At 45.9% G+C, this 10,184-nt stretch overlaps 2 protein-coding genes across 2 annotated transcripts; both read left to right on the top strand.

The window, feature by feature from the left end:
* Nucleotides 1-469: 469 nt before the first annotated feature.
* On the top strand, nt 470-3,823 carry LOC307085924 (C2 calcium-dependent domain-containing protein 4C-like). Its single transcript, XM_079750861.1, has 3 exons — nt 470-590; nt 1,192-2,012; nt 2,270-3,823. Exons 2-3 carry the CDS (start codon nt 1,239-1,241, stop codon nt 2,819-2,821), a joined length of 1,326 nt encoding a protein of 441 aa, XP_079606987.1. The 5' UTR covers nt 470-590; nt 1,192-1,238; the 3' UTR covers nt 2,822-3,823.
* Nucleotides 3,824-5,272: 1,449 nt separating this feature from the next.
* On the top strand, nt 5,273-8,651 carry fem1a (fem-1 homolog a). The gene has a single exon (XM_079750848.1). The coding sequence runs from the start codon at nt 5,414-5,416 to the stop codon at nt 7,268-7,270; it is 1,857 nt and encodes a 618-aa protein (XP_079606974.1). The 5' UTR covers nt 5,273-5,413; the 3' UTR covers nt 7,271-8,651.
* The last annotated feature ends 1,533 nt before the right edge of the window (nt 8,652-10,184 follow it).

Genomic DNA, 10,184 nt, shown 5'->3' with positions numbered 1-10,184 from the left:
GCGGCTAATTGGTTGAGTCTGCCTTGTCCTACGCTTAACGAAACCGTTTCCAAATGAGTCAAGACGAATCTTCTTTGCTCTTAATGTAAACGATGATGGCACGGTGGAAAGCCGATTAACTGAACCAGAAACATCACATGCGCTCTTTTTTTTGGCGCGTTTGCTTATGAAAGCTGAATGGATGTCAACCAGCGGCATGCAGCGCCAAGGGTCGCAACATGGGAGCACAAACCTATCAAATTAATATATTTGCTCGATAGAAAAAATAAGACTTGATAGCTGTTGAAAAAGTGGTAATACTTTTGCATTCCATTAACCATAGCTTCCATCTTTTAGACGTGCGTCTCTGCAGCGCACGGTTCGGTATGTTGTTATGCTGGCAGCATCGGGGGCTTCCAATTGGCTCACATGTCAGCGGGGGTCTCATATAAAGGATAAGTATCCGTGCGCTCGGGTAGCTCACTCTCCACTTGCAGACGCGCTGGATACTGTTATGATGCGGAAGGGAAGCAAGTGAGTTAAAGGAGAGGAGGCAGGAATGCGGATCAAGCAACTCAGCAGCTTTTAAAAAGAGAAATGCTGTAGTCCAGGTGAGTTGTAAAAGTTGCCATGTAAATAATTAGGGTAGAATATTGTTGCTTTTCACCATTCAAAGTTACTTCAAATACATTTTCTCCGAGACAGATATGGGTTGGTAAAAATATTGTGAAGACGCACCTTTATTGAATTGTTGAATACTTACATTTCGTAAAGGCTAACTCATTCTTTGTGACATAACTTTTGGGTAGAACGTAAAATAGATCATTTTATCTACAACTATTTGTTGGTAAGATGGCGCAACAGGTCCTTTTGCGCTCTAGATATGTTGCCATGGATATTTTTTTCCCGATTCTGAATGTTATGGAAGACTTGACTCATTCTATTCTTAAAACAAGTATAGTTTTCTTTATCCACAATTAATTTATGTATTGTAGTATATATCTATATAAATATAATTGTTATATATATTATTATTTCTTAATTTACCTTCAATTTGTTTACCTTTCATTGTATCTCCATGTCTTAAATGTGTTTTGTTCATGTTCATGAACGAGATTAGTATACAGTATATTTCTAAACCCAATAAATTAATGCTGGAGCTGTAGTGGCCATCTGCATTAATGCTTAATATCCAACCCTCTGCTTCAATAGCTTCCTCCTCTCAGCCAATCAACACCCAGATTCAGAAGCACACCGGCATGTGGCTGTTGGACAAACTCCGCCGGTCCGTAGATGGCAGCGGGTCCCAGTCCCAACCCTCGCAGTCCCAAGAGGCCATCCCCATCTCTGTGTACACCAATGTCCTGACGCCCAACCGGATTCCCGACTTCTTCATCCCACCCAAGATCATGTGCTGCCCCCCAGAGGCGGCCGAGCCCCTCACCCCGGAGCTGAAGCGGCGCTCCACCCTGCCGTGCTCCACCTCCGACCAGGTCATCTGCAGCCAGAGCCCCCGGGGCCGGGGCAGCTGGATGCCCAGCAGCCCCCAGCTGCTGTCCCGCCTGGCGGGGGACACTCGCAGCCTGCTGAAGTCGGCCAACCGCCACATCATCCAAATAGAGAGCGCCGACGAGCCGGGGAGTGACGAGCCGGGTGCCGCCGGGCGCCTCGGGGCAGGCAGCGGCGACGCCAACACCAACGCCGACCCCCAGTCGCAGAGCGCCATGTCCCTGCCCTACGTGCCCAAGGCCCAGACCTCCTACGGCTTCTCCACCCTGGTGGAGTCGCCCCACACCCGCCGCAAGGAGAGCCTGTTCCACAGCGACCCCAACAGCCCCCTCACATCGCCCAACTCCCAGCGCCGCCAAGGGGGCAGCCACCTGTCCCCCGCCAACCCCAACCCCTACCGCTACTTCAGCGGCGGGGACACCAGTGACACCTGCTCCTCGGCCGAGTCCTCCCCGTTCACCTCGCCCCTCCTCACCCGCTCCGCCTCCCTCATTCGCTCCCTTACCCAGGAGACCAAAATTAAGGTGAGAACACTGTCGTTAACACTTCGGCTTCACTGTTCATTATTTAGTGGTTAAGCAGATGCTTCTCATCCAAGGAGACTTATGGTGAATTATGGAGCATCTTGCTCAAGGGCACCTGCTTATTTTCTTTTTAATTGGGGATTAAACTTGTACATTTCCCAACCACTACACTATTCCGCTCCCTCTCTTCAGAGAGAGGGATGTGTCACATAACATTAACCCCTGTTCTTCCACCACTGTGTTTTCCGTTCCTCAAGATGTCTCGCGCCAAGCGCACCTTGGGCCGCCACAGCTCCCTCTCCACAGACGAGTGCAGCTCGGCCGACAACAGCCCCAACGTGCAGCGGCGCCGTCTGCGGTGCCCAAGCTCCCCGGCCTTCAGCGGCCTGAAAGGCTCTGGGTCCCGCGGTGCAGGACCGGAGATGCTGCAGCGCCAGCACATGGTCAACCTCCACAAGGGGGGCACGCTGCGGCTCAGCACCCACTACGACGCCGAGGCCTCCATGCTGCGGGTGCGCGTGCTGACGGCAGAGGAGCTCTACGACCGGCAGACGGACATTAAGAGCATCAACTGCTGCGTGGCGCTCTACCTGAACCCGGGCAAGAAGCAAAAGCAGCGCAGCACCATCATCAAAAACAGCCGGAACCCCGTGTTCAACGAGGACTTCTTCTTCGACGGGCTGAGCCCGGCCCAGGTGAAGAGCCTGGCTATTAAGATGAAGGTGGTGAACAAGGGGACGAGCCTGAAGAGAGACCTTCTCCTCGGGGAGAGGGAGGTGTTACTGAGTGAGCTGCTGTCGGGCAACTAGAAGGTTTTGGGTGAAGATAACTCGGGCACCATATGTGGGCTGTCCGCTCTGCCTTAAGGTTGAAACACGCTTCTGCAAAAGATATGAAAATGTTGGTGTGAACATGGGAATAGAGTAAGCAGAGAGTAAATGTTTTTCACACAAACAGGAGACAATAGGAAGCCGGTGTGTAAACATGTTAGACAAAGCCCGGATGGGCAAGGAAGGATAGCTAGGAGCAACACAGTATTCAAATGAAGAACCGACATTGTCGATGGGAAGAACAGAGTTTGACAAGCACCTTGCAGATCTGTGTCAAATTGATCAAAGTTTTTCTTTTATTGAATAGATTAACAAGTCAGATCTCAGATTGTGTACTTTAAGAGAGTTTACAGACTTGAAGAAACATGTTTCATGTTTTGGTTTACACATCCCTTAATTCACTGGTTCCCAATGTTTGGGTCAGAAACCCATTTGGGGTCCCCTGATGTGTGAGGTCGCAGGAGAAGGCTGATATAAGCAATGGATATTTGATGATCCATTTTAGCAAATAATTGTGTCACATACAGGCTTAAAGTGGTCCTGTACAGACAAACTGACTGCCTAATGACTAATAGCCACGAGCAAACTAGTCTTAATCACTTAATGTGGAGAAGAGAAATGTGATTAGGTTTAATGGGATAATGATGTTACCGGTAGGTGTTGATTGGTCAAAAGCAGTTTGTGTGGCAGCAGATACACAAAAGTTAATGTTTGAGGTTGCAAATATATACCGAGCTAGATATGGGGTCATAGGCCAGAAAAGGTTGTGAACCACTACGGTAAGGTGTGTACAAGGTTACACAGCATTTGATTTGGGAAAACAAAACACCAGTTCTGAGCTCTAGTGTTTTCCACCAGAATGTGGAAAACACTCTGCAGGTTCAAAATAGCTTAATTTGACTTAGTATATGGTTGACTAATTTCCTCCTGCTAATGAGTTTCTGTCAATTTCTGATCTTTGTGAGGTTGCTTAGTAACATATGTGGTTGTGACACATTACATGATAATGCAGGTGGAGGTGTGTGGTATATTTTTGTATTAAGAGTCTTATCAAAAGTAAGTGTTGCATGTGGGAGCATTCAAGAGTTATATGGATATATAAAAACTTTTATATTTTTCAATTTTGTTTTTACTTGATAGTGGATACATTCTAAATATAACTGTTGATGTGGCTGATCTGTTGAACCTGAAAATAAATACAAAAAGATCAACACTTTTATATTTTCATTTTACAATGTGTTTCTCCTACTCTTCTAATACACTAGGGATTCCTAACCTTGCAGAACGAAATGTGAAAGAATAAGGGGCTATTTGGCTATTTTGTCCCTGGTGCTAACATAATGTATTCATGACATATACCTTTCTTGTTACAAATATTCCCTCTTCAATTTGAGATCTTAATTTCCTGTCACGCTCAAATTAAGGCCAAGATAGAGTAAAGGTAAACAAGATCCATACTCATTATTGAAAAGGTAACTTATTCTGGTCAGGTAAATTCAAAAACATTATTAAGGCCACGCTCATGCTGTTAATATCATCCTCATTTACCGTAACAGATTATACACATTGATATAATATATTCTATAATATAGGAATAACACAAAAATAGCACATAAGTAGTTCTACAATGCTGCTGCAAAACCGAGGTTATTGTTAATTAAGCCATCAATCATGCTACGCCAGACCGTAATTACACTTACCACATGTGTGCTTAGGTGTATCTCTCTCCAAAGTATACCAACCAGCAAATTACCTTATGTGAGAAAACAAACAGTTATTATCTCAGCTAAAATCTGGAGGATAGCCTTCTATAAAAATGTATGAATGAATAATGCATGACTTATTGCGCTATCTTCACGGCTTACATCATTTATCAATAATTAATATAATTCTATATTATATTTAAATAATCTGTTATGTATATCTGTCCTGTAGAAGTAATAACCTAACCTAAACGAATAGTAACGCAAGGGGCAAGTATTTCGGGAATAGGTTGTCCAATGCTGCCTCCAAGTGGCTTAATATATCAATGTATTTTTGGTTGAGAAATGTAAAATAGTCTTACCTCGTCAAAAATAGCCTGGGATAAAATAAACCAAACAGATGCCCTGATTTATTTTGCTCCTTTTAAAAAATATTGACAAATCTGCAAAGGAATAAATAAAATGTAGTATTATGGATATATCATACCTCCTTTATTTTAATTATAGTGGACGCTAGTTACGGTCTGGACCCAGGTTAGCATAACATAACAAGCGAATCCATCAGCTGATACGGCCAAGCGCCAGCTTCATGGGAAACAAAGTTCCTATAAAAAGTTACCAGAGCACACGCTGTTGAAAAACCATGTATTAAGAACTACATATCCCGAAGCAAAGTGCGGAAACTGTAAACATAGACCTGTCACTCATACGCCATCTTGACAGCACCCTCAAAATGGCAGAGAGATGCGAGCGAGGGACCGAAAACAGGACTAGATTACCAAAATGAATTGTTTAAAAACTATTATCGTATCCCTCGGTCATGTGGTTGCGGCATTAGCTGAAAGTGCGTCAGCACAAAGCCAATAAAATGGATTTAACGACGACCGTGTTCAACGCGGCCAGAGATGGTAAGCTGAAACTTATACAGAAGTTGCTGAGCAACAAAACTCCAGAGGAGTTGGAGGCTCTAGCTGAGGAGAAAACCCAGGGGGGAACCCCTTTGTTGATCGCCTCTCGATACGGACATTTAGAAGTGGTGGGATACCTCCTTGAACAATGTAAGGCTAATGTTGAACTGGGAGGGTCTGTTAATTTTGACGGCGAGACCATCGAGGGTGCACCGCCGCTGTGGGCGGCCTCTGCCGCCGGCCACCTCCCTGTGGTCAGGGCGCTGCTGAGGCGCGGTGCCTCGGTCAACAACGCAACGCTGACCAACTCGACCCCACTACGAGCCGCCTGTTTCGACGGTCACCTCGAGATCGTCCGGTACTTGGTGGAACACAGCGCTGACATGGAGGTGGCCAACCGCCACGGCCACACATGCCTTATGATATCGTGCTATAAGGGTCACAAAGATATAGCCAAGTTCCTCCTAGATCGCGGTGCTGACGTCAACCGCAAAAGCGTCAAAGGCAACACTGCCCTCCACGACTGTGCCGAATCAGGAAGTTTGGACATCATGAAGATGCTGTTGAAATGTAATGCGCGCATGGAAAGAGATGGATACGGAATGACACCGCTGCTGGCTGCAAGTGTGACGGGTCACACTAACATCGTTGAGTACCTCGCCCATCAACCTCGATCTGTAAGGGAAGAACGAATCGATGCACTTGAACTGCTTGGGGCCACTTTTGTAGACAAAAAAAGAGATCTCCTCGGAGCAATGAGATACTGGAGGAGGGCCATGGAGTTAAGACAACCCGGAGACAAAGCAGCTTTATTAGCCAAACCCCTGCCCAGACCTCCAATCTCTGCGTACAACTGTGCCCAGGAAGTGACCACGGCGGCCGAGCTGGAGGCTCTGATAACAGACCCGGATGAGATGCGGATGCAGGCCTTGCTGGTCCGTGAGCGCATTCTGGGCCCGTCTCACCCCGACACCTCTTACTACATCCGCTACAGAGGAGCCGTCTACGCCGACTCTGGCAACTTTGAGCGCTGCATCAGCCTGTGGAAGTACGCCCTTGACATGCAGCAGAGCAACCTGGACCCCCTCAGTCCCATGACGGCTTCCAGCTTCTTATCCTTCGCAGAGCTCTTCTCCTTCGTCCTCCAGGACCGCGCCAAGGGCACCCTGGCGACGCGTATCACCTTCCATGACCTGATGTGCGTCCTGGGCAAGAGCGTGCGGGAGGTGGAGCGGGCGGTGGCCCAGAGGGACAACCCGCCGGAGGCGCCGCAGTTCACCAAGGCGCTGTCCATCATCCTGCACCTGGTCTTCCTGCTGGAGAAGCTGGAGTGCACGGCGGAGCAGGAGCACCAGAAGAAGCAGACGGTGTATCGGCTGCTGAAGCTCAACCCGCGCGGCCGCGGCGGCTCCACGCCCCTGCACATGGCCGTGGACAAGGACACCACGTCCGTGGGCCGCTACCCCGTGGGCCGCTTCCCCTCGCAGGCCGTCGCCTCGCTGCTGCTGGAGTGCGGAGCCGACATCGACTCGCGAGACCTGGACAACAACACGCCGCTGCACGTGGCCGCCGCCAACGGCTGTCCCAAGATCATGGCGCTGCTCGTGAGCGCCGGGGCGCACTTTGACGCCACCAACGCAAAGCGGAAGGCGGCCTACGAGTTGCTGGAGGAGCAGAGCAGCCCTGGCCACCCGGCGCTCTGCCCCTTGAACTACATCACCCTCCAGTGCCTGGCAGCGCGGGCGGTGGAGAGGCATAGACTGCCCTACAAGGGGCTTATCTCGGAGGAGATGGAGGCTTTCATTGAGCTGCACTGACCCTTTCACTCCTGCCCCCTCCCTCACCAGCATCTCTCTTAATGCCATCTACCTGTACTATAAACCGCCTCTCTTCCTGCATACAATAATATACACTCTAACTCCACTTTTCATCCCGGCCCTTATAAGCCCAACCCCCCCCACACACACACACACACATATTTACCCCTGAGACTATATAACGGCAATAAACAATCTGCTCTTCGAGTGGAAATCTGCAGCTTAATCCTGTTCAGTTGTATCTTTTATGTGTGCAGGACATAAACACTTTTAAAGATTGCTTTATTTTAAGCTGGCTGAAAGCTTAATGTACTTGTGTTGCTGTATTTTTTTGTCAAGCAGACTGCGACTTAAATCTTTTTCTAGTGAGTTTGGGAACCGTGAGAATTATGCGAGTAATATTTATTGTATTGGCTTTCATGGGAGAATGAGATTGAATGTGATAGCTTGATTGGTAGACCTTTGCTCAGAAACTGTAGCCCTGAACCAGAGGGGTGCTTGACAAACACATGACATGTATTGCACCAATATTCATGAAGAATAACTTGACCTTCAGCAGCAAACGGAGCAAGAGAGCACTATAATGTAAATTAGAACAGCCAAGAGCATCTCATTAGTTACAATCAAGGGTACCAATTTGTTTGATACTATAGAATTGCTTTGACAGCCAGCGGCACTAAAGTTAAAGGGTCACAGTTGGCCCTTACTAATGCTAATGCTATCTCTAGTCTTGCAGCCCAATGTATGCTGCAGCGTCTCACCTATGCACTTTGTTGTTCATTTTGAGCTGATCTTTGGGGAGGAGCAGGGCATTTAAATGTAACCTAAATCACAGTTCCTCATACCAGGTTTTATTGTGTGAGAAGTGAATTGACAGCACAAAATCTGAGCAAGTCAGGATTTTATTTGGGCATTGTAGTGGCAAACTATCACACGTGCCTATCGTCTTATCAAATAGAGCTGGGAACCAACTTTCACTTTTCAGCAAGGGCATGTAATTCCTGACCGAAGAAGCAGTCCTCTGATGTGGCTTGGACAGTAACTGAATAAAATCTTTGCCTTTCGAGGCAGTTGATCAAGTATGCATATTTATTCATATGCATATGTCAATATGAAGTGCAGTTCAACAATGCAAAGAGGGCTCACTAGCCCTGCTTATGTGTTAGTCTTATTATTAAATAATTTATCAGATTGTATTTAATCGTATTCTTTCTTCACAGCTTTATTTTTTTCCGTCTGCATCTGTACCAAGCACCACCGGATGTAATGGGACACTGAGATAGTGAATTTTGAACTTACAGGAAAGCTATGAATATCGATCGCCTCTCTTTATTCAACAGATCAGTGGGTTCATGGAAATGGGAACTGAGGAACAAAATATTCTCGGAGATACTTCAATAAAATTCAGTATCGAAACCAGATAGTGTCTGTGTGATGTTTACTTATGGTGTACTCAGTGTTCATGAAGCTGCATTCCGCCGCACCAATATGTTGATATTTATGTTTCAAATGGTGTTAATGATGTAGAGCGTAGCATTAACACTGCCGGGCTTAGGGGTTTAATTCCTACTAGAGCTAATCCATTCTGAGAAGTTATGCACATTCATAAAGCATCCATCAAATGGCATGTGCTATTTTATCGTCCTGTTTGTAGTGTGCTCTCTGCAGTGTGCTCAGGAAAAAAATAAATATATATATTTAAGCCTAAGGTAAATATCTATCTAGATGTACATTGTCTTATTTGAGGATGGTGATTGCTCTGATGGCAGTTTGCAGAGAGGATATATGTGCCTCTAAAGCAGATCCAGGAACTTCTTGATTCCAGTTATGCTTTTAATGTGAAGGGTCAAAATACATGAAGTCATAGCTTGGCAGTGCGACCAGTTCAGACCCACAGTCAGGGGTCCCATATGGTCATCACTGGCTTAGTCACCACTGCCCTGCCCCCCACACACACAGCCATACATGGGGTCCTCTGCTGAACTCGAGATGGGGAAATTAAAGCATTGCGGAAACATGATCTTTCAGTGTCCGCCACTCTTGAAATATAAATAGTGTAATTAACGTCACTACTGTGGGGTAGTGGTGGAGATAGCGGCCATTTTCCTTACTAAATTTAGGTATGTTTGGCCTTTAGCCTTAGATTTGATAGTTGAAATAGCAATACTGTTGAGCAATACAGCCAGCAGGCCAGAGGGTAAGACACATTTAAAATAATTGTAAATGGGGTCCAAATTTAGTATTATATTATCAGGCTAGTAGCCCAACAACATTTCTTGTGTACAAAATATTGTATTAAATATGGACCCCGATTCGCCTTCGATTGGCCTAGTCTAGCTTTAGTTGAACGTGAAGTTGATGTTTTCTTTTCGTCCAGTAGATGTCATTACCGACAAAGAAATTCATACAAATAAGTGGGCAAACTCTTTGTTCCTTCAGAGCCAGCAGAGAGACGCAGGAGGCCAATATTACAATAATATTATATCAACGTAACGGAGTGATATGGTAAAAGCATATTGGTTAAACAAAATGTGTTTAGACCTTTTTATTGAGAGTTGTATTTTTTTTACTTCAACAGTGAGGGCTATTTATATTTTTAATGTGTCAAAGCTCCTTAATGAAAAATGATACCAAGTATGCAATAAGGCAACTGACCTAATTAATTGTGACCCGCTGTGCTTGTGGCAGTGCAGCTACCATGCATCATGTGGGCTAGTCCTAACAGTATGACCTATAGGCATAGAGGCCATGATTTAATATGCACACTTCGACGTACAGAAGATACATGCTACACAATCTATGTCTGTTTGATAATTATAGCATTAAATAAATATGACATTCACTCTAATCAATATTGGACCGACTGTAAACGTAGACACTGCCAATGTTAAAGTGGCTATCATTTTGTACACGA

This window comes from Pollachius pollachius, assembly GCF_949987615.1.
Source record: "Pollachius pollachius genome assembly, chromosome: 14".
Classification (NCBI taxonomy): Eukaryota; Metazoa; Chordata; class Actinopteri; order Gadiformes; family Gadidae; genus Pollachius; species Pollachius pollachius.
Note: the sequence above shows the minus strand (reverse complement) of the source record. Positions and strands in the feature narration are given on the sequence as shown.

What these genes read in the sequence shown, in the direction of transcription:
- LOC307085924 (XM_079750861.1), top strand. Translation starts at nt 1,239, where the DNA reads ATGTGGCTGTTGGACAAACTCCGCCGGTCCGTAGATGGCAGCGGGTCC. An exon ending in CCCAGGAGACCAAAATTAAG is followed by an intron (nt 2,013 to 2,269) that starts GTGAGAACACTG and finishes CCGTTCCTCAAG; the next exon opens with ATGTCTCGCGCCAAGCGCAC.
- fem1a (XM_079750848.1), top strand. Translation starts at nt 5,414, where the DNA reads ATGGATTTAACGACGACCGTGTTCAACGCGGCCAGAGATGGTAAGCTG.